The 26,622-nt window shown below is 47.8% G+C and overlaps 1 protein-coding gene across 4 annotated transcripts in view; it reads left to right on the forward strand.

Moving 5' to 3' along the window:
- c9h12orf56 (chromosome 9 C12orf56 homolog) overlaps nt 1-26,622 on the forward strand; it is a 276,453-nt gene that overhangs the window by 180,169 nt on the left and 69,662 nt on the right. For all 4 annotated transcript variants that reach the window (XM_072269446.1, XM_072269448.1, XM_072269447.1 and 1 more), the window contains exon 2: nt 20,066-20,234. In XM_072269446.1, coding sequence (XP_072125547.1) covers nt 20,066-20,234 — 169 coding nt within the window. The remainder of the gene's footprint in view (nt 1-20,065; nt 20,235-26,622) is intronic.

A 26,622-nucleotide genomic window follows, 5' to 3' on the forward strand; every position in this document is an offset into this window, starting at 1 on the left:
CGTACATCATGCCCACAGCTCACTAACCCTAGCCCGTACATCATGCCCACAACTCACTAACCCTAACCCGTACATCATGCCCACAACTCACTAATCCTAACCCGTACATCATGCCCACAACTCACTAATCCTAACCCGTACGTCATGCCCACAACTCACTAACACTAACCCGTACATCATGCCCACAACTCACTAATCCTAACCTGTACATCATGCCCACAACTCACTAATCCTAACCCGTACGTCATGCCCACAACTCACTAACCCTAACCCGTACATCATGCCCACAACTCACTAACCCTAACCCGTACATCATACCCACGGATCACTGACTCTGAACCATACATCATGCCCACAACTCACTAACCCTAACCCGTACATCATGCCCACGACTCACTAAACCTAACCCGTACATCATGCCCACAACTCACTAATCCTAAGTTGTACATCATGCCCACAACTCACTAATCCTAACCCGTACATCATGCCCACAACTCACTAATCCTAACCCGTACATCATACCCACAACTCACTAATCCTAACCCGTACATCATGCCCACAACTCACTAACCCTAACCCGTACATCATACCCATGGGTCACTAATCCTAACCTGTACATCATGCCCACAACTCACTAACCCTAACCCGTACATCATGCCCACAACTCACTAACCCTAACCCGTACATCATGCCCACAACTCACTAACCCTAACCCGTACATCATACCCATGGGTCACTAACCCTAACCCGTACATCATGCCCACAACTCACTAACCCTAACCCGTACATCATGCCCACGGATCACTGACTCTGAACCATACATCATGCCCACAACTCACTAATCCTAACCCATAGAACATGCCCACAACTCACTAATCCTAACCCGTACATCATGCCCACAACTCACTAATCCTAACCCGTACATCATGCCCACGACTCACTAACCCTAACCCGTACATCATGCCCACAACTCACTAACCCTAACCCGTACATCATGCCCACAGCTCACTAACCCTAGCCCGTACATCATGCCCACAACTCACTAACCCTAACCCGTACATCATGCCCACAACTCACTAATCCTATCCTGTACATCATGCCCACAACTCACTAATCCTAACCCGTACATCATGCCCACAACTCACTAATCCTAACCCGTACGTCATGCCCACAACTCACTAACGCTAACCCGTACATCATGCCCACAACTCACTAATCCTAACCTGTACATCATGCCCACAACTCACTAATCCTAACCCGTACGTCATGCCCACAACTCACTAACCCTAACCCGTACATCATACCCACGGATCACTGACTCTGAACCATACATCATGCCCACAACTCACTAACCCTAACCCGTACATCATGCCCACGACTCACTAACCCTAACCCGTACATCATGCCCACAACTCACTAATCCTAACCCGTACATCATGCGCACAACTCACTAACCCTAACCCGTACATCATGCCCACAACTCACTAACCCTAACCCGTACATCATGCCCACAACTCACTAATCCTAACCCGTACATCATGCCCACAACTCACTAACCCTAACCCGTACATCATACCCATGGGTCACTAATCCTAACCTGTACATCATACCCACGGATCACTGACTCTGAAGCATACATCATGCCCACAACTCACTAATCCTAACCCATAGAACATGCCAAAACTCACAAACCCTAACCCGTACATCATGCCCACAACTCACTAATCCTAACCCGTACATCATGCCCACAACTCACTAACCCTAACCCGTACATCATGCCCACAACTCACTAATCCTAACCCGTACATCATGCCCACAACTCACTAACCCTAACCCGTACATCATGCCCACGGATCACTGACTCTGAACCATACATCATGCCCACAACTCACTAATCCTAACCCATAGAACATGCCCACAACTCACTAATCCTAACCCGTACATCATGCCCACAACTCACTAATCCTAACCCGTACATCATGCCCACGACTCACTAACCCTAGCCCGTACATCATGCCCACAACTCACTAACCCTAACCCGTACATCATGCCCACAACTCACTAATCCTATCCTGTACATCATGCCCACAACTCACTAATCCTAACCCGTACATCATGCCCACAACTCACTAATCCTAACCCGTACGTCATGCCCTCAACTCACTAACCCTAACCCGTACATCATGCCCACAACTCACTAACCCTAACCCGTACATCATGCCCACAACTCACTAATCCTAACCTGTACATCATGCCCACAACTCACTAATCCTAACCCGTACATCATGCCCACAACTCACTAACCCTAACCCGTACATCATGCCCACAACTCACTAACCCTAACCCGTACATCATGCCCACAACTCACTAACCCTAACCTGTACATCATGCCCACAACTCACTAATCCTAACCCGTACGTCATGCCCACAACTCACTAACCCTAACCCGTACATCATGCCCACAACTCACTAACCCTAACCCGTACATCATACCCACGGATCACTGACTCTGAACCATACATCATGCCCACAACTCACTAATCCTAACCCATAGAACATGCCCACAACTCACTAACCCTAACCCGTACATCATGCCCACGACTCACTAAACCTAACCCGTACATCATGCCCACAACTCACTAATCCTAACCCGTACATCATGCCCACAACTCACTAATCCTAACCCGTACATCATGCCCACAACTCACTAACCCTAACCCATACATCATGCCCACAACTCACTAATCCTAAGTTGTACATCATGCCCACAACTCACTAACCCTAACCCGTACATCATGCCCACAACTCACTAATCCTAACCCGTACATCATGCCCACAACTCACTAATCCTAACTTGTACATCATGCCCACAACTCACTAACCCTAACCCGTACATCATGCCCACAACTCACGAACCCTAACCCGTACATCATGCCCACAACTCACTAATCCTAACCCGTACATCATGCCCACAACTCACTAACCCTAACCCGTACATCATACCCATGGGTCACTAATCCTATCCTGTACATCATGCCCACGACTCACTAACCCTAACCCGTACATCATGCCCACAACTCACTAACCCTAACCCGTACATCATGCCCACAACTCACTAACCCTAACCTGTACATCATACCCACAACTCACTAACCCTAACCCGTACATCATGCCCACAACTCACTAACCCTAACCCGTACATCATGCCCACATCTCACTAACCGTAACCCGTACATCATGCCCACTGCTCACTACCCCGAGCCCGTACATCATGCCGACAGCTCACTAACCCTAACCCGTACATCATGCCCACAACTCACTAATCCTAACCCGTACATCATGCCGACAGCTCACTAACCCTAACCCGTACATCATGCCCACAACTCACTAATCCTAACCCGTACATCATGCCCACAACTCACTAATCCTAACCCGTACGTCATGCCCACAACTCACTAACCCTAACCCGTACATCATGCCCACAACTCACTAATCCTAACCTGTACATCATGCCCACAACTCACTAATCCTAACCCGTACGTCATGCCCACAACTCACTAACCCTAACCCGTTCATCATGCCCACAACTCACTAACCCTAACCCGTACATCATACCCACGGATCACTGACTCTGAACCATACATCATGCCCACAACTCACTAATCCTAACCCATAGAACATGCCCACAACTCACTAACCCTAACCCGTACATCATGCCCACGACTCACTAAACCTAACCCGTACATCATGCCCACCACTCACTAATCCTAACCCATACATCATGCCCACCACTCACTAATCCTAACCCGTACATCATGCCCACAACTCACTAACCCTAACCCATACATCATGCCCACAACTCACTTATCCTAAGTTGTACATCATGCCCACAACTCACTAACCCTAACCCGTACATCATGCCCACAACTCACTAACCCTAACCCGTACATCATGCCCACGACTCACTAAACCTAACCCGTACATCATGCCCACAACTCACTAATCCTAACCCGTACATCATGCCCACAACTCACTAACCCGAACCCGTACATCATGCCCACAACTCACTAACCCTAACCCGTACATCATGCCCACAACTCACTAATCCTAACCCGTACATCATGCCCACAACTCACTAACCCTAACCCGTACATCATACCCACAACTCACTAATCCTAACCCGTACATCATGCCCACAACTCACTAACCCTAACCCGTACATCATGCCCACGACTCAGTAACCCTAACCCGTACATCATGCCCACAACTCACTAATCCTATCCCGTACATCATGCCCACAACTCACTAATCCTAACCCGTACATCATGCCCGCAACTCACTAACCCTAACCCGTACATCATACCCATGGGTCACTAATCCTAACCTGTACATCATACCCACGGATCACTGACTCTGAACCATACATCATGCCCACAACTCACTAATCCTAACCCATAGAACATGCCCACAACTCACAAACCCTAACCCGTACATCATGCCCACGGATCACTGACTCTGAACCATACATCATGCCCACAACTCACTAATCCTAACCCATAGAACATGCCCACAACTCACTAATCCTAACCCGTACATCATGCCCACAACTCACTAACCCTAACCGTACATCATACCCACAACTCACTAACCCTAACCTGTACATCATGCCCACAACTCACTAACCCTAACCCGTACATCATACCCATGGGTCACTAATCCTAACCCGTACATCATGCCCACAACTCACTAATCCTAACCCGTACATCATGCCCACAACTCACTAACCCTAACCCGTACATCATGCCCACAACTCACTAACCCTAACCCGTACATCATGCCCACAACTCACTAATCCTAACCCGTACATCATGCGCACAACTGACTAATCCTAACCCGTACGTCATGCCCACAACTCACTAACCCTAACCCGTACATCATGCCCACAACTCACTAATCCTAACCCGTACGTCATGCCCACAACTCACTAACCCTAACCCGTACATCATGCCCACAACTCACTAATCCTAACCTGTACATCATGCCCACAACTCACTAATCCTAACCCGTACGTCATGCCCACAACTCACTAACCCTAACCCGTACATCATACCCACGGATCACTGACTCTGAACCATACATCATGCCCACAACTCACTAACCCTAACCCGTACATCATGCCCACAACTCACTAACGCTGACCCGTACATCATGCCCACAACTCACTAACCCTAACTCGTACATCATGTCCACAGCTCACTAACCCTAGCCCGTACATCATGCCCACAACTCACTAACCCTAACCCGTACATCATGCCCACAACTCACTTATCCTAACCCGTACATCATGCCCACAACTCACTAATCCTAACCCGTACGTCATGCCCACAACTCACTAACCCTAACCCGTACATCATGCCCACAACTCACTAATCCTAACCTGTACATCATGCCCACAACTCACTAATCCTAACCCGTACGTCATGCCCACAACTCACTAACCCTAACCCGTACATCATGCCCACAACTCACTAACCCTAACCCGTAGATCATACCCACGGATCACTGACTCTGAACCATACATCATGCCCACAACTCACTAACCCTAACCCGTACATCATGCCCACGACTCACTAAACCTAACCCGTACATCATGCCCACAACTCACTAATCCTAACCCGTACATCATGCCCACAACTCACTAACCCTAACCCGTACATCGTGCCCACAACTCACTAATCCTAAGTTGTACATCATGCCCACAACTCACTAACACTAACCCGTACATCATGCCCACAACTCACTAACCCCAACCCGTACATCATGCCCACAACTCACTAACCCTAACCCGTACATCATGCCCACAACTCACTAATCCTAACCCGTACATCATGCCCACGGATCACTGACTCTGAACCATACATCATGCCCACAACTCACTAATCCTAACCCATAGAACATGCCCACAACTCACTAATCCTAACCCGTACATCATGCCCACAACTCACTAACCCTAACCCGTACATCATGCCCACAACTCACTAATCCTATCCTGTACATCATGCCCACAACTCACTAATCCTAACCCGTACATCATGCCCACAACTCACTAACCCTAACCCGTACATCATGCCCACAACTCACTAATCCTAACCTGTACATCATGCCCACAACTCACTAATCCTAACCCGTACGTCATGCCCACAACTCACTTACCCTAACCCGTACATCATACCCACGGATCACTGACTCTGAACCATACATGATGCCCACAACTCACTAACCCTAACCCGTACATCATGCCCACGACTCACTAAACCTAACCCGTACATCATGCCCACAACTCACTAATCCTAACCCGTACATCATGCCCACAACTCACTAACTCTAACCCATACATCATGCCCACAACTCACTAATCCTAAGTTGTACATCATGCCCACAACTCACTAACTCTAACCCGTACATCATGCCCACAACTCACTAACACTAACCCGTACATCATGCCCACAACTCACTAATCCTAACCCGTACATCATGCCCACAACTCACTAACCCTAACCCGTACATCATGCCCACAACTCACTAATCCTAACCCGTACATCATGCCCACAACTCACCAATCCTAACCTGTACATCATGCCCACAACTCACTAATCCTAACCCGTACATCATGCCCACAACTCACCAATCCTAACCCGTACATCATGCCCACAACTCACTAACCCTAACCCGTACATCATGCCCACAACTCACTAATCCTAACCCGTACATCATGCCCACAACTCACTAACCCTAACCTGTACATCATACCCATGGGTTACTAATCCTAACCTGTACATCATACCCACGGATCACTGACTCTGAACCATACATCATGCCCACAACTCACTAATCCTAACCCATAGAACATGCCCACAACTCACAAACCCTAACCCGTACATCATGCCCACAACTCACTAATCCTAACCCGTACATCATACCCACGGATCACTGACTCTGAACCATACATCATGCCCACAACTCACTAATCCTAACCCATAGAACATGCCCACAACTCACTAATCCTAACCCGTACATCATGCCCACAACTCACTAATCCTAACCCGTACATCATGCCCACGACTCACTAACCCTAACCCGTACATCATGCCCACAACTCACTAACCCTAACCCGTACATCATGCCCACAACTCACTAACCCCAACCCGTACATCATGCCCACAACTCACTAACCCTAGCCCGTACATCATGCCCACAACTGACTAACCCTAACCCGTACATCATGCCCACAACTCACTAATCCTATCCTGTACATCATGCCCACAACTCACTAATCCTAACCCGTACATCATGCCCACAACTCACTAATCCTAACCCGTACGTCATGCCCACAACTCACTAACCCTAACCCGTACATCATGCCCACAACTCACTAATCCTAACCTGTACATCATGCCCACAACTCACTAATCCTAACCTGTACGTCATGCCCACAACTCACTAACCCTAACCCGTACATCATGCCCACAACTCACTAACCCTAACCCGTACATCATACCCACGGATCACTGACTCTGAACCATACATCATGCCCACAACTCACTAATCCTAACCCATAGAACATGCCCACAACTCACTAATCCTAACCCGTACATCATGCCCACAACTCACTAATCCTAACCCGTACATCATGCCCACAACTCACTAACCCTAACCCATACATCATGCCCACAACTCACTAATCCTAAGTTGTACATCATGCCCACAACTCACTAACCCTAACCCGTACATCATGCCCACAACTCACTAATCCTAACCCGTACATCATGCCCACAACTCACTAATCCTAACTTGTACATCATGCCCACAACTCTCTAACCCTAACCCGTACATCATGCCCACAACTCACTAATCCTAACCCGTACATCATGCCCACAACTCACTAACCCTAACCCGTACATCATGCCCACAACTCACTAACCCTAACCCGTACATCATGCCCACAACTCACTAATCCTAACCCGTACATCATGCCCACAACTCACTAACCCTAACCCGTACATCATACCCATGGGTCACTAATCCTAACCTGTACATCATACCCACGGATCACTGACTCTGAACCATACATCATGCCTACAACTCACTAATCCTAACCCATAGAACATGCCCACAACTCACTAACCCTAACCCGTACATCATGCCCACAACTCACTAATCCTAACCCGTACATCATGCCCACGGATCACTGACTCTGAACCATACATCATGCCCACAACTCACTAATCCTAACCCGTACATCATGCCCACAACTCACTAATCCTAACCCGTACATCATGCCCACGACTCACTAACCCTAACCCGTACATCATGCCCACGACTCACTAAACCTAACCCGTACATCATGCCCACAACTCACTAACCCTAACCCGTACATCATGCCCACAACTCACTAACCCTAACCCGTACATCATGCCCACAACTCACTAACCCTAACCCGTACATCATGCCCACAGCTCGCTACCCCTAGCCCGTACATCATGCCCACAACTCACTAACCCTAACCCGTACATCATGCCCACAACTCACTAATCCTAACCCGTACATCATGCCCACAACTCACTAATCCTAACCCGTACGTCATCCCACAACTCACTAACCCTAACCTGTACATCATGCCCACAACTCACTAATCCTAACCCGTACGTCATGCCCACAACTCACTAACCCTAACCCGTTCATCATGCCCACAACTCACTAACCCTAACCCGTACATCATACCCACGGATCACTGACTCTGAACCATACATCATGCCCACAACTCACTAATCCTAACCCATAGAACATGCCCACAACTCACTAACCCTAACCCGTACATCATGCCCACAACTCACTAACCCTAACCCGTACATCATACCCACAACTCACTAACCCTAACCCGTACATCATGCCCACGACTCACTAAACCTAACCCGTACATCATGCCCACAACTCACTAATCCTAACCCGTACATCATGCCCACCACTCACTAATCCTAACCCGTACATCATGCCCACAACTCACTAACCCTAACCCATACATCATGCCCACAACTCACTAATCCTAAGTTGTACATCATGCCCACAACTCACTAACCCTAACCCGTACATCATGCCCACAACTCACTAATCCTAACCCGTACATCATGCCCACAACTCACTAATCCTAACCCGTACATCATGCCCACAACTCACTAATCCTAACTTGTACATCATGCCCACAACTCACTAACCCTAACCCATACATCATGCCCACAACTCACTAACCCTAACCCGTACATCATGCCCACAACTCACTAACCCCAACCCGTAGATCATGCCCACAACTCACTATCCGTAACCCGTACATCATGCCCACAACTCACTAATCCTAACCCGTACATCATGCCCGCAACTCACTAACCCTATCCCGTACATCATGCCCACAACTCACTAATCCTAACCCGTACATCATGCCCACAACTCACTAACCCTAACCCGTACATCATGCCCACAACTCACTAACCCCAACCCGTACATCATGCCCACAACTCACTATCCGTAACCCGTACATCATGCCCACGGGTCACTAATCCTAACCCGTACATCATGCCCACAACTCACTAATCCTAACCCGTACATCATGCCCACAACTCACTAATCCTAACCCGTACATCATGCCCACAACTCACTAACCCTAACCTGTACATCATGCCCACAACTCACTAACCCTAACCCGTACATCATGCCCACAACTCACTAACCCTAACCCGTACATCATATCCACAGCTCACTAACCCTAACCGTACATCATGCCCACAAATCACTAACCCTAACCCGTACATCATGCCCACAAATCACTAATCCTAACCCGTACATCATGCCCACAACTCTCTAACCCTAACCCGTACATCATGCCCACAACTCACTAATCCTAACCCGTACATCATGCCCACAACTCACTAACCCTAACCCGTACATCATGCCCACAACTCACTAACCCTAACCCGTACATCATGCCCACAACTCACTAATCCTAACTTGTACATCATGCCCACAACTCACTAACCCTAACCCGTACATCATGCCCACAACTCACTAACCCTAACCCGTACATCATGCCCACAACTCACTAATCCTAACCCGTACATCATGCCCACAACTCACTAACCCTAACCCGTACATCATACCCATGGGTCACTAATCCTAACCTGTACATCATACCCACGGATCACTGACTCTGAACCATACATCATGCCTACAACTCACTAATCCTAACCCATAGAACATGCCCACAACTCACTAACCCTAACCCGTACATCATGCCCACAACTCACTAATCCTAACCCGTACATCATGCCCACGGATCACTGACTCTGAACCATACATCATGCCCACAACTCACTAATCCTAACCGATAGAACATGCCCACAACTCACTAATCCTAACCCGTACATCATGCCCACAACTCACTAACCCTAACCCGTACATCATGCCCACAACTCACTAACCCTAACCCGTACATCATGCCCACAACTCACTAATCCTAACCCGTACATCATGCCCACAACTCACTAACCCTAACCCGTACATCATACCCATGGGTCACTAATCCTAACCTGTACATCATACCCACGGATCACTGACTCTGAACCATACATCATGCCTACAACTCACTAATCCTAACCCATAGAACATGCCCACAACTCACTAACCCTAACCCGTACATCATGCCCACAACTCACTAATCCTAACCCGTACATCATGCCCACGGATCACTGACTCTGAACCATACATCATGCCCACAACTCACTAATCCTAACCGATAGAACATGCCCACAACTCACTAATCCTAACCCGTACATCATGCCCACAACTCACTAACCCTAACCCGTACATCATGCCCACAACTCACTAACCCTAACCCGTACATCATGCCCACAACTCACTAATCCTAACCCGTACATCATGCCCACAACTCACTAATCCTAACCCGTACGTCATGCCCACAACTCACTAACCCTAACCCGTACATCATGCCCACAACTCACTAATCCTAACCTGTACATCATGCCCACAACTCACTAATCCTAACCCGTACGTCATGCCCACAACTCACTAACCCTAACCCATACATCATGCCCACAACTCACTAATCCTAAGTTGTACATCATGCCCACAACTCACTAACCCTAACCCGTACATCATGCCCACAACTCACTAATCCTAACCCGTACATCATGCCCACAACTCACTAACCCTAACCCGTACATCATGCCCACAACTCACTAACCCCAACCCGTACATCATGCCCACAACTCACTATCCGTAACCCGTACATCATGCCCACAACTCACTAATCCTAACCCGTACATCATGCCCACAACTCACTAACCCTAACCCGTACATCATGCCCACAACTCACTAAACCTAACCCGTACATCATGCCCACAACTCACTAACCCTAACCCGTACATCATGCCCACAAATCACTAATCCTAACCCGTACATCATGCCCACAACTCACTAACCCTAACCCGTACATCATGCCCACAACTCACTAATCCTAACCCGTACATCATGCCCACAACTCACTAACCCTAACCCGTACATCATGCCCACAACTCACTAATCCTAACCCGTACATCATGCCCACAACTCACTAAACCTAACCCGTACATCATGCCCACAACTCACTAAACCTAACCCGTACATCATGCCCACAACTCACTAACCCTAACCCGTACATCATGCCCACAACTCACTAACCCTAACCCTTACATCATGCCCACAACTCACTAATCCTAACCCGTACATCATGCCCACAACTCACTAACCCTAACCCGTACATCATGCCCACAACTCACTAATCCTAACCCGTACATCATGCCCACAAATCACTAATCCTAACCCGTACATCATGTCCACAGCTCACTAACCCTAGCCCGTACATCATGCCCACAACTCACTAACCCTAACCCGTACATCATGCCCACAGCTCACTAACCCTAACCCGTACATCATGCCCACAACTCACTAACCCTAACCTGTACATCATGCCCACAACTCACTAACCCTAACCCGTACATCATGCCCACAACTCACTAACCCTAACCCGTACATCATACCCACGGATCACTGACTCTGAACCATACATCATGCCCACAACTCACTAATCCTAACCCATAGAACATGCCCACAACTCACTAACCCTAACCCGTACATCATGCCCACAACTCACTAATCCTAACCCATAGAACATGCCCTCAACTCACTAACCCTAACCCGTACATCATGCCCACAACTCACTAGCCCTAACCTGTACATCATACCCACAACTCACTAAACCTAACCTGTACATCATGCCCACAACTCACTAACCCGAACCCGTACATCATGCCCAGAACTCACTAACCCTAACCCGTACATCATGCCCACAACTCACTAATCCTAACCTGTACATCATGCCCACAAGTCACTAATCCTAACCCGTACATCATGCCCACAACTCACTAATCCTAAACCGTACATCATGCCCACAACTCACTAATCCTAACCCGTACATCATGCCCACAACTCACTAACCCTAACCCGTACATCATGCCCACAACTCACTAACCCTAACCTGTACATCATGCCCACAACTCACTAACCCTAACCCGTACATCATGCCCACAACTCACTAACCCTAACCCGTACATCATGCCCACAACTCACTAACCCTAACCGTACATCATGCCCACGACTCACTAATCCTAACCCGTACATCATGCCCACGAGTCACTAACCCTAACCCGTACATCATGCCCACAACTCACTAACCCTAACCCGTACATCATGCCCAGAACTCACTAACCCTAACCCGTGCATCATGCCCACAACTCACTAATCCTAACCCGTACATCATGCCCACAACACACTAATCCTAACCCGTACATCATACCCACAACTCACTAACCCTAACCCGTACATCATGCCCACAACTCACTAACCCTAACCCGTACGTAATGCCCAGAACTCACTAACCCTAACCCGTACATCATGCCCACAACTCACTAACTCTAACCTGTACATCATGCCCACAACTCACTAACCCTAACCCGTACATCATACCCACGGATCACTGACTCTGAACCATACATCATGCCCACAACTCACTAATCCTAACCCACAGAACATGCCCACAACTCACTAACCCTAACCCGTACATCATGCCCGCAACTCACTAACCCTAACCCGTACATCATGCCCACAACTCACTAACCCTAACCCGTACATCATGCCCACAACTCACTAACCCTAACCCGTACATCATGCCCACAGCTCACTAACCCTAGCCCGTACATCATGCCCACAACACACTAATCCTAACCCATAGAACATGCCCACAACTCACTGACCCTAACCCGTACATCATACCCACAACTCACTAATCCTAACCCGTACATCATGCCCACAACTCACTAACCCTAACCCGTACATCATGCCCACGACTCACTAATCCTAACCTGTACGTCATGCCCACAACTCACTAACCCTAACCCGTACATCATGCCCACGACTCACTAACCCTAACCCGTACATCCTGCCCGCAACTCACTAACCCTAACCCGTACATCATGCCCACAACTCACTAACCCTAACCCGTACATCATGCCCACAACTCACTAACCCTAACCCGTACATCATGCCCACAGCTCACTAACCCTAACCCGTACATCATGCCCACATCTCACTAATCCTAACCCATAGAACATGCCCACAACTCACTAACCCTAACCCGTACATCATGCCCACAACTCACTAACCCTAACCCGTACATCATGCCCACAACTCACTAACCCTAACCCGTACATCATGCCCACAGCTCACTAACCCTAGCCCGTACATCATGCCCACAACTCACTAACCCTAACCCGTACATCATGCCCACAACTCACTAACCCTAACCCGTACATCATGCCCACAACTCACTAACCCTAACCCGTACATCATACCCACAACTCACTAATCCTAACCCGTACATCATGCCCACAACTCACTAATCCTAACCCATACATCATGCCCACAACTCACTAATCCTAGCCCGTACATCATGCCCACAACTCACTAACCCTAACCCGTACATCATGCCCACAACTCACTAATCCTAACCTGTACATCATGCCCACAACTCACTAATCCTAACCCGTACGTCATGCTCACAACTCACTAACCCTAACCCGTACATCATGCCCACAACTCACTAACCCTGACCCGTACATCATACCCACGGATCACTGACTCTGAACCATACATCATGCCCACAACTCACTAATCCTAACCGATAGAACATGCCCACAACTCACTAACCCTAACCCGTACATCATGCCCACAACTCACTAATCCTAACCCGTACATCATGCCCACAACTCACTAATCCTAACCCGTACATCATGCGCACAACTCACTAACCCTAACCCGTACATCATGCCCACAACTCACTAACCCTAACCCGTACATCATGCCCACAACTCACTAACCCTAACCCGTACATCATGCCCACAACTCACTAATCCTAACCCGTACATCATGCCCACAACTCACTAATCCTAACCCGTACATCATGCCCACAACTCACTAACCCTAACCCGTACATCATGCCCACAACTCACTAATCCTAAGTTGTACATCATGCCCACAACTCACTAACCCTAACCCGTACATCATGCCCACAACTCACTAATCCTAAGTTGTACATCATGCCCACAACTCACTAACCCTAACCCGTACATCATGCCCACAACTGACTAATCCTAACTTGTACATCATGCCCACAACTCACTAACCCTAACCCGTACATCATGCCCACAACTCACTAACCCTAACCCGTACATCATGCCCAGAACTCACTAATCCTAACCCGTACATCATGCCCACAACTCACTAACCCTAACCCGTACATCATGCCCACAACTCACTAACCCTAACCCGTACTTCATGCCCACAACTCACTAATCCTAACCCGTACATCATGCCCACAACTCACTAACCCTAACCCGTACATCATACCCATGGGTCACTAATCCTAACCTGTACATCATACCCACGGATCACTGACTCTGAACCATACATCATGCCCACAACTCACTAATCCTAACCCATAGAACATGCCCACAACTCACTAACCCTAACCCGTACATCATGCCCACAACTCACTAATCCTAACCCGTACATCATGCCCACGGATCACTGACTCTGAACCATACATCATGCCCACAACTCACTAATCCTAACCCATAGAGCATGCCCACAACTCACTAATCCTAACCCGTACATCATGCCCACAACTCACTAACCCTAACCCGTACATCATGCCCACAACTCACTAACCCTAACCCGTACATCATGCCCACAACTCACTAACTCTAACCCGTACATCATGCCCACAACTCACTAACCCTAACCCGTACATCATGCCCACAACTCACTAACCCTAACCCGTACATCATGCCCACAACTCACTAATCCTAACCTGTACATCATACCCACAACTCACTAACCCGAACCCGTACATCATGCCCACAACTCACTAACCCGAACCCGTACATCATGCCCACAACTCACTAACTCTAACCCGTACATCATGCCCACAACTCACTAATCCTAGCCCGTACATCATGCCCACAACTCACTAATCCTAATCTGTACATCATGCCCACAACTCACTAACCCTAACCCGTACATCATGCCCACAACTCACTAATCCTAACCTGTACATCATACCCACAACTCACTAACCCGAACCCGTACATCATGCCCACAACTCACTAACCCGAACCCGTACATCATGCCCACAACTCACTAACTCTAACCCGTACATCATGCCCACAACTCACTAATCCTAGCCCGTACATCATGCCCACAACTCACTAATCCTAATCTGTACATCATGCCCACAGCTCACTAACCCTAACCCGTACATCATGCCCACAACTCACTAATCCTAACCCGTACATCATGCCCACAACTCACTAATCCTAACCCGTACATCATACCCACAACTCACTAATCCTAACCCGTACATCATGCCCACAACTCACTAATCCTAACCCGTACATCATGCCCACAACTCACTCATCCTAACCTGTACATCATGCCCACAACTCACTAACCCTAACCCGTACATCATGCCCACAACTCACTAACCCTAACCCGTACATCATGCCCACAACTCACTAACCCTAACCGTACATCATGCCCACAACTCACTAACCCTAACCCGTACATCATGCCCACAACTCACTAACCCCAACCTGTACATCATACCCACAACTCACTAATCCTAACCCGTACGTCATACCCACAACTCACTAATCCTAACCTGTACATCATACCCACGGATCACTGACTCTGAACCATACATCATGCCCACAACTCACTAATCCTAAGTTGTACATCATGCCCACAACTCACTAATCCTACCCCGTACATCATGCCCACAACTCACTAATCCTAACCCGTACATCATGCCCACGACTCACTAACTCTAACCCGTACATCATGCCCACAACTCACTAATCCTAACCCGTACATCATGCCCACAACTCACTAATCCTAACCCGTACATCATGCCCACAACTCACTAACCCTAACCCGTACATCATGCCCACAACTCACTAACCCTAACCTGTACATCATGCCCACAACTCACTAACCCTAACCCGTACATCATGCCCACAACACACTAACCCTAACCCGTACATCATGCCCACAACTCACTAACCCTAACCCGTTCATCATGCCCACAACTCACTAACCCTAACCCGTACATCATGCCCACAACTCACTAACTCTAACCCGTACATCATGCCCACAACTCACTAAACCTAACCCGTACATCATGCCCACAACTCACTAACCCTAACCCGTACATCATGCCCACAACTCACTAACCCTAACCCGTACATCATGCCCACAACTCACTAACCCTAACCCGTACATCATGCCCACAACTCACTAATCCTAACCTGTACATCATCCCCACACCTCACTAACCCTAACCCGTACGTCATACCCACTAATCCTAACCCGTACATCATGCCCACAACTGTCTAACCCTAACCCGTACATCATACCTACAGATCACTAATCCTAACCCGTATATCATGCCCAAAGCTTACTAACCCTAACCCGTACATCATGCCCACACCTCACTAACCCTAACCCGTACATCATGCCCACAACTCACTAACCCTAACCTGTACATCATGCCCACAACTCACTAACCCTAACCCGTACATCATGCCCACAACTCACTAACCCTAACCCGTACATCATGCCCACAACTCACTAATTCTAACCCGTACGTCATGCCCACAACTCACTAACCCTAACCCGTACATCATGCCCACGACTCACTAACCCTAACCCGTACATCATGCCCACATCTCACTAACCCTAACCCGTACATCATGCCCACAACTCACTAATCCTAACCCGTACATCATGCCCACAACTCACTAACCCTAACCCGTACATCATACCCATGGGTCACTAATCCTAACCTGTACATCAGGTGTCCCCAACCTTTTTTGCACTGCGGACCTGTTTTATATTGACAATATTCTTGCGGACCGGCCGACTGGGCGGGAGAGGGGGGTAGGGTTGCCAACGAAGAAAAGTAGCAGTCAAATACGTTGGGTTTACCCCGAGAAAGACTACAATGACCATGAAGTCTTGTACGGGCACCAGTGTGCATGCCAGTACGTGCTGATTTTTTCTACAAATCGTTTTTGGCGATTCTATCGGGGGGGTGGGGTGTTGATCACGAACGCAATATCGGTGATAAGTGGCTAATACACTCAATTTCGTTTCTAAAAGGGTTTATCTAATGAATTTAATGTTAAACACACAGCGCATATTTTCCTTGCATGGCTATAGCGATAAGTCAATTATCAGGGGAGCTTGAAGTAAGTGTTGGATGAACTTCCAGTAGAAGTGGTAGAGGCAGGTTCGATATTATCATTTAAAGAAAAATTGGATAGGTATATGGACAGGAAAGGAATGCAGGGTTATGAGGTGAGTGCAGGTCGGTGGGACTAGATGAGAGTAGTGTTCGGCACGGACTAGAAGGGCAGAGATGCCCTGTTTCTGTGCTGTATTTGTTATATGGTTATATAAGTAAGTCAATAGCATCATAAAATTTTAAATAACGTTTGGATATTAAACACACAGCACATATTTTCCCCGTATGAACATATAAAATCATTGCAACACACCAATATTGCTGAAGCAGTGGGAGCCCTGGGCTTGTTTCCCTGCAACATGACGGTCCTATCGAGGGGTGATGGGAGACAGCGATACTCGAAGGGGTTTCCTTATGTCCAGTCTAATCCGCAATTTGGTTTTTGTTGCATTCATTGCAGAGATATGTTGGAAATGGAAGCAACGTTTTCGGTGCTTCCGTGGCTATCTCAGGATATTTAGCTTTGACTTTGATCCAGAATGCCGGCAGAGATGTTATGTCAAACAGACTTTTCAGCCCGCCATCATATGCAAGCTCGAGGAGTTGATCTCCTTCCCGCGCTGACATGGATGAACTGTGCGTAATGACCTCGCGTGCATTCAAGTTCAACAGTGGGTGTGACAGGGAATGAGGAAAGGTGCAGCTGACTCCTATCGCCAAATCATATCGTTTCCTCGCGGCCCGGTAGTGCATGTTTTGCAGCCCGGTACCGGTTCACGGCCCGGTGGTTGGGGACCGCTGCTGTACATCATGCCCACAACTCACTAACCCTAACCCGTACATCATGCCCACAATTTTCTAATCCTAACCACACGTTTTGGAATATTGGAGGGTAAAGCGCCTGGGGGAAACCCACGCCGTCACGGGGAGAACGTACAAACTCCTTACAGGCAGCAGTGGGCATTGAACCCTGATCTTACAGTTGGCCGTGATGCTAACCACTACGTGCTGTGCCACTTTGGCTTAAAGTGCCATCCTAGAGACTTTGGCGCAAGATATCTGAGCTCTGGGGAGTGGTGGGGGAGGAGGTATAGGAGCAGGCATTACACTTGTCCTGGTTGCAATGCTAATTTCCGGAGGGAGATCAGTGGGGAGGGATGAGTGGACAAGGGAGTCACGTGGAGAGTGATCCCTACTGAAAGGGAAGGGAATTCTTGTATTGATTCCTCACTGTTTTTTCCTTCTCACCGTCTTGTGTAGATTATGTTCCGTGTTGCATGTACCAACGTACTCAGTTAAATTCTTCATTGCCTTGAGCACAGGTACAACGAGCTCGACTTGACCTGACTCCTAGTACAAGTTATCTGGTCTTGCTACAATCACGTTAGTGGGAGCTTGTTGTGTGTGAACTGACAGTTGTCTTCCCCACATCACTACCTGTTTAAAAGTGGAGTGAAGCCACTTAGTGTCAAGTGCCAACAGAACTTCATGGGAATGTAAGGGAGTGTATCAGGTCTCCCTGACGAAGTTCTTGTTTGTAAAAATTGGGTGTCTTTCATTGCTTTAATAAAGATCGACCATCCGGCTCTTGAACCAAAGGGGATAACTTCACTAAGCTTCTCTTGACCCATCACTGAAATATTCCCACAATGTTCTCACTTTGAGGGACTTGTCATCTCATGTTCTCGATATTCATTACTAATGTATTTATTATTTTTGAGAGGTTTGGATAGGGTAGACAGAGTCTTTTTTCCCCCAGGATAGAAATGTCAAGTACGATAGGGCGTGCATTTAAAATGAGGAGAGAAAGTTTATAGGAGATTGTGAAGTAAATGTTTTTTTTAACACGTAGAGTGCTGGGTGCCCGGAACAGTCTGCTGGGGTGCTGATACAATATTGGCATTTACCATGCTTTCAGAGCGATACATGTATGTGCTGGGCATAGAGGGAGATGGATCGTGTGCATCCAGGAGAGAGTTGGTTTTAATGAGCTGGGCACAGACGTTGTTGGTAGATGGGCTGGTTCCTGTGCTGTGACGTTGCCCCCACCTCCAGACCAGTGTCAGAGATTGGTTCATTTTGTACAAAATCTGCTTCCAGGTCGACGATTACCCTGACTTTCTGAGTGGCCGAGACCGTGAATCTGCACAACATATCCGCATCAGTTCCATTGCACGGACAGCGAAGAAACAACACAAAACAGCGGCCAGCAGCAGCAAATACAAACCTGCTCGTATCGGTGGCAGGAGGAAGTTTGGCCATGAGGAAGGTATGAATTTTATTCGTTTGTGGATTGAGGCATTGCTGGTGGGGACTGCCCCTAACTGTCCTTTGACTAAATGGAGTGGAACCACCTTCACGTGCTGTCCTCCCATAGGTACAGATACTCTCACAGTGCTGTTGTGCTGTCTCCAAGGGAGTTCCAAGGTTTAGTTGCTCATGATGATGGGAAGGAGATGTACGCGCAGTGTTCACTTTACTAGATACTTATTGTATCACTCAGTGACAAATACGTTTGTGATCTTCTGCTGATGCAGCCCATCCACTTGAGGGTTCGATGTGTTGTGTGACAGTACACACCAGTCTTGTAACGCGTGGTTTTTTTTGACTTACTGTCACCTCTCTGGTGGTTTAAACCAGCCTGGCCATTCTCCTCTAACCTCTATTTAACAAGATGTTTTCGCCCACAGAACGGCTGCTCCCTAGATGTCTTTTTTAGTTTTTAACACCATTCTCAGTAAACTCTAGAGACCTCAGTGTGTGAAAATCCCAGGATATCAGCGGTTCCTGAGATACTCAAATCACCCTGTCTGGCACCAACACGGTCAAAGTCACTTAGATCACATTTCTTCCCCATTCTGATGATTCGTGTGAACAACAACTGAATCCTGTTGAACATGTTTGCAAGATTGGCTGATTAGATATTTGCATCAGAGCAGGTGTACAGATGTACAGGTGTTCCCCGCTTTTCGAACGTTCGCTTTATGAAACCTCACTGTTACGAAAGATCTACATTAGTACCCTGTTTTCACTTTCAGAAGGTGTTTTCACTGTTACGAAAAAAAAGCGGCGTGCGATAAAAGGCAGCGCGCGCCCCGAGCAGCCGTTTGCAAGATGAGTTCTATGGTGTCGGAAAAGCCTAAAAGAGCTCGTAAGAGTGTTACACTTAGCGTAAAACTAGACATAATTAAGCATTTCGATCGTGGTGAACGAAGTAAGGACAAAGTGAGTTTGGCTTGTGGAAGCTGACGAAGATGATGTTGAAGAGGCTTTGGCATCACATGACCAAGATCTGATAGATGAAGAGCTGATGCAATTGGAAGAGGAAAGGATAACAATCGAAGCCGAATGCAGTAGCGAACGGACCGAAAATGACTGCGTGAGATTTTCGCTGCAATGATAAAGTACGACTTTAATTTTGAAAGGGTACATCGGTTTAGGGAATATTTGCAGGATGGTTTGAGTCCTTACACAGAACTGTGTGATAGAAAAATGTGCGAGGCTCAGCAGTCAAGCAAGCTTTCCACATCAGCCACAGCAGACGACGAACCTCGATCTTCAACATTGAGGCAGGCAGTCATTGGAGAAGATGAGCTCCCTGCCCTGATCGACGATGAGATGACACCCCCGTGTCCCACCACCCCAACCCCCGGGCCCTGGACAGATACTGTACTGATTCACGGAGAATGCAGCAGTAGCCGATTGCATCGCCTCTGATCTGGGCCGACAATTACGTGTCGGCGGCACCTAATTAATTAGCATGTTTATTTCGACTTTTTTCTTAAAGATGTGCTGTGTGCCTCCTGGCTACTGCTGGATCCCTGCGTTCTTCGCAGCAATGTATCGGGTCGGCGGCCCGGAGGGTGGGGGCCACTGCACCACCCAACCTGCGACGACTCAGCCTAACACACCATCATCAGTGTGCTCTGTGCTGTCTTCCGGATTCCGGTAAGTGATACTAAACTGTACATACATTATTTCTACTTTATATAGGCTGTGTATTTTTACGTGTTATTTGGTAGATTTGGCAGCTTCATAGCTTAAAGGTTACTGGAGAGTGCGTTTATGCCGAGACCGCTTGCGTGAGATTTTCTGCCGACGGCGCTTGTGTGAGATTTTCACTACGGAGAACAGTTCAGTAATGATTGTGGAAAAGTATTTCTACTTTATATAGGCTGTGTATTTATCATATCATTCCTGCTTTTACTATATGTTACTGTTATTTTAGGTTTTATGTGTTATTTGGCATGATTTGGTAGGTTATTTTTGAGTCTGCGAATGCTCACAAAATTTTCCCATATAAATAAATGCTAATTGTTTCTTCGCTTTACGACATTTCGGCTTACGAACCGTTTCATAGGAACGCTCTACCTTCGGATGGCGAGGGAAACCTGTACCTAATAAAGTGGCCACTGAGTGCGTTTCCATCTGGACTGTGTGCTACTCCAAGGAGGACATCTCTGACGCCTATTACCCTTGTCCTTTCTCTTTCTGGAGGCTGCAAACGACACATTTCACTGTATGTTTTGAAGTACACGTGGCAGATAAATTGAATCTTGCAATTGTAACCAAGAACGTGTTGACAACTTGTGTTGAAAATTGGTGTCAGGCAAGGTGTATGTTGAGCAATCATTTGTACAGCAAACCAATTAATTTACAGCAAAATCAGTCTCTTTATAGAATTGAAGACACCATTTTTATGGCAGAAACTACAGCAGCTTCTCCCAGTAAAGGCAGGATAAATATATGATGAGTGGAGTATAGTTACATCCCATCCATGTAAAAATCAATCTCAGATTCGCAGAGCAGTCTGCAGGTTAAATCCACAGAGGTCCCTTTCTCACCCAACTTTTCCAGGGGATAAAAAACTTGTCCTTAATTGCAACCAAACACAAGTTACTCTGTTCTTCCTTTCAATTGAGCTTAATTGATCACTGATGGTGGCAATGGCTTGGATGTGAAAATTCAGTTGTGTTGGCAGAACCTTGTACCTTTTATTCTGTCTTCTTTTTCCTTTTCTTCTTTCTTCCACTGATAAGGAAATGTGTATTGAAAGTTTCTCCCAACCTAGGCAGGGATATAGACAGAGTCGGCAGTTCCCCAGCTGCTTTTATAACTAAAACATATTTGCACAATTAACTTTCTAGGGTCAGAGTCGTTCAGCACTACAGCACAGAAACAGGCCCTTCAGCTCATCCAGTCCATGTTGAACCATTTACTCTGCCGACTTCCACCAATTAGTACCCAGACCATACCCCTCCCATCTGTGTCCCCGTCCAAATTGCACTTAAATATGTCACAATGGGGGCGTTGGGAATGGACCCAAATGCAAGATACAGACACTAAAGTACAAGGAGCAGGACTTGACTAGAGTAGGGACATGACAGGATACAGACAAGGAGCAGGGCCAAGAATGCAGACTTGGCTAGGACATAGACAAGACAAGGAACCCGGACAAGGAACTATGAACTAGGAGCCTGGGCTTGGACTCTGAGCCAGAGACTGGACAAGGACCCAGGACCTGGGTCTTGCCTCGGGCTCGGACCCCAGAACCAGGCATGGACATGACATGGCTACCAGACAGGACGTGGCTGGGGTCTCGGCTCTTGAACTTGGAGACAGGCTGGGGTCTCGGCTCTTGAGCTTGGAGACAGGCTGGGGTCTCGGCTCTTGGACTTGGAGACAGACTGGGGTCTGGGCTCTTGAACTTGGAGACAGACTGGGTCTGGGTTCTTGAACTTGGAGACAGGCTGGGGTCTGGGCTCTTGAGCTTGGAGACAGGCTGGGGTCTCGGCTCTTGAACTTGGAGACAGACTGGGGTCTCGGCTCTTGAACTTGGAGACAGACTGGGGTCTGGGCACTTGAACTTGGAGACAGACTGGGGTCTGGGCTCTTGAGCTTGGAGACAGACTGGGGTCTCGGCTTTTGAACTTGGAGACAGGTCTCGGCTCTCGAGCTTGGAGACAGACTGGGGTCTGGGCTCTTGAACTTGGAGACAGACTGGGGTCTGGGCTCTTGAGCTTGGAGACAGACTGGGGTCTGGGCTCTTGAGCTTGGAGACAGACTGGGGTCTGGGCTCTTGAACTTGGAGACAGACTGGGGTCTGGGCTCTTGAGCTTGGAGACAGGCTGGGGTCTGGGCTCTTGAGCTTGGAGACAGGCTGGGGTCTGGGCTCTTGAACTTGGAGACAGACTGGGGTCTGGGCTCTTGAGCTTGGAGACAGACTGGGGTCTCGGCTCTTGAGCTTGGAGACAGACTGGGGTCTGGGCTCTTGAGCTTGGAGACAGACTGGGGTCTGGGCTCTTGAGCTTGGAGACAGACTGGGGTCTCGGCTCTTGAGCTTGGAGACAGACTGGGGTCTCGGCTCTTGAGCTTGGAGACAGACTGGGGTCTGGGCTCTTGAGCTTGGAGACAGACTGGGGTCTGGGCTCTTGAGCTTGGAGACAGGCTGGGGTCTCGGCTCTTGAACTTGGAGACAGACTGGGGTCTGGGCTCTTGAGCTTGGAGACAGGCTGGGGTCTCGGCTCTTGAGCTTGGAGACAGGCTGGGGTCTCAGCTCTTGAAATGCGGGGGCAGATTACTCGGAAGCTGGAGCTCAGAGACAGACTGGGAGCTGAACATCAACATAGAGCCGGGACTTATCCTTTGAAAAGCCAGGACTCATCTTCAACACGACACCAACATAAGACTGGACAGTACATAGACATAGAGCCAGGACTCAACTTATCTCCACACCAAGGTGGGACAGGTCCCTCCATCGGGTAATGGCAGAACAGCCAGACTTACCCAACAGAGGCAAAGACTAGACAAGACAAGACAAGACCCCCCTCCTCCCCCACAGGGCAACAGCTGAACAGCCTGACTTCCCCCACAGAGGCAAGGACAAGACAAACACCAAAGAACAACAGACAGTTCCATCTCTGCTCCAGGGTATCTCTGAGTCTCAGTTCAGCCAGCAACCTCAGCTGGCTACAGAAACAGCCGGATCCCTACCTAGCTCAGAGTGGCTGGCAGCCAGTCAGCTGGCCAAGGAAACAGCCAAATCCATACCACAAAGACCACTCCAACAAGTGGCAACAAGGCTCCATGAAGCAGTGGTTCTCTAAGATAACCTAAAGATGGCAAGAGGCTGCTCTAGCCTTCCACCAGCAGGTTGCTCCCAGGGGATCTTGACAAGACAAGCCAGCAGCCTACACTTCTCCTTCTTCTTCTTTGAGTTTTTACGGCAGTTGGCATCTACACTGTTGCATTACTGCCATCTTCAGGATTTGTTGTCCCTCATTGTCCATTCACTTTAAAACCGTCTTTCCAGTCCTGTTGCCCTTAAAAAACTAAACAACCATTTCCTGCCCGATCACTCTCCCCACATTCCAATAAACCTTTAACACTGTTCTCTACCAGTCCTATTTTGTGTAATTGTTGTAACATTTGTTGCCTTTCCTGTGCAAATTTCCGGCATGAAATAAGGATATGCTCTACTGTTTCAGTCTCCTGACATAGATCGCAAAAACCTGTTGGATGTTTATTTATGATGGCCAGAGTGTCATTAAGGTTGCTGCGCCCAATTCTCACTCTACTTATAATTACTTGCTCCTTCCGCTTTACTCCCCTACTTCTTCCCATATCTACTCTGTTCTGAATTGAATGTAAATGTCTTCCTTTTTATTGCTCTATCCCAATGCTGCTGCCACTGTTGATTTATCCTTCTCCACACTATGCTCTTCCCCTCTGATTTTGATAGTTTAATATTGACCTCTATAGATCCTTTTTTGACTGCTGCTTTTGCTAGCTTATCTGCTGTCACATTTCCCATAGTACCCGAATGTGCTGGAACCCACATGAATGTGATATTTTTGCCTTGTCTGGCCAGTCTTGAATTTGCAAACCAGATTTCATAAAGCAGATCCTGGTGACCTCTAGCTGTACCCGCCTTAATGCTTGCATGGGCCGACACAGAATCACTACATATCACAATATTATTACAATCAACCTGCTCACTCTATTCTAGTGCTAACAATATGGCAAAGATTTCAACTGCATATACACTCAAGCAATCAGGTGTTCTCTTGCTAATTTCCACTCAATAACTTGGTACAACAATTGAAGACCCTGTTGCACCTGTTTCTGGATCCTTTGATCCATCTGTAAAAATCTGTACGCCTTTATATTTACATTCCCTGTAACTATGATAGTCACTGAGTATATCAGCTGTCTTATTACTGTGCTTAGTCTTAAGCAATTCCAAATCTACAGAGGGATTTTCTAATACCCAGAAAGGTCTGACAGGCCACACCACACTTGAACAAAAGTCTTCATCGTATACACCCATATCTTTTGCTGTTTGCTCTCCTGTCTAGCCAAAACATTCTTTTTGTGACCTCTTCTTCTCCCAGCATGTCTGCAACACCCTTTTTGTAGGATGGCTATCACCATGCCCCCTTAAATTAATCCAGTGATTGGCCTCCAGCTGTTTACACCGCAGCCCCAATGGCATTTCGTTTGCTTCAACTTGGAGTGCACACACTGGGGAAGTTCTAACCGCTCCCAAGCACACCCCTAGAGCCCGAGCTTGCACGGTATCCAGTTCTGCCAGCACAGATTTTGCTGCTGACCCATATACAATACTTCCATAGTCTAAACTAGCAGCCTACACTCAA

Source organism: Mobula birostris, chromosome 9 (genome assembly GCF_030028105.1).
Source record: "Mobula birostris isolate sMobBir1 chromosome 9, sMobBir1.hap1, whole genome shotgun sequence".
In the NCBI taxonomy this organism is placed as follows: Eukaryota; Metazoa; Chordata; class Chondrichthyes; order Myliobatiformes; family Myliobatidae; genus Mobula; species Mobula birostris.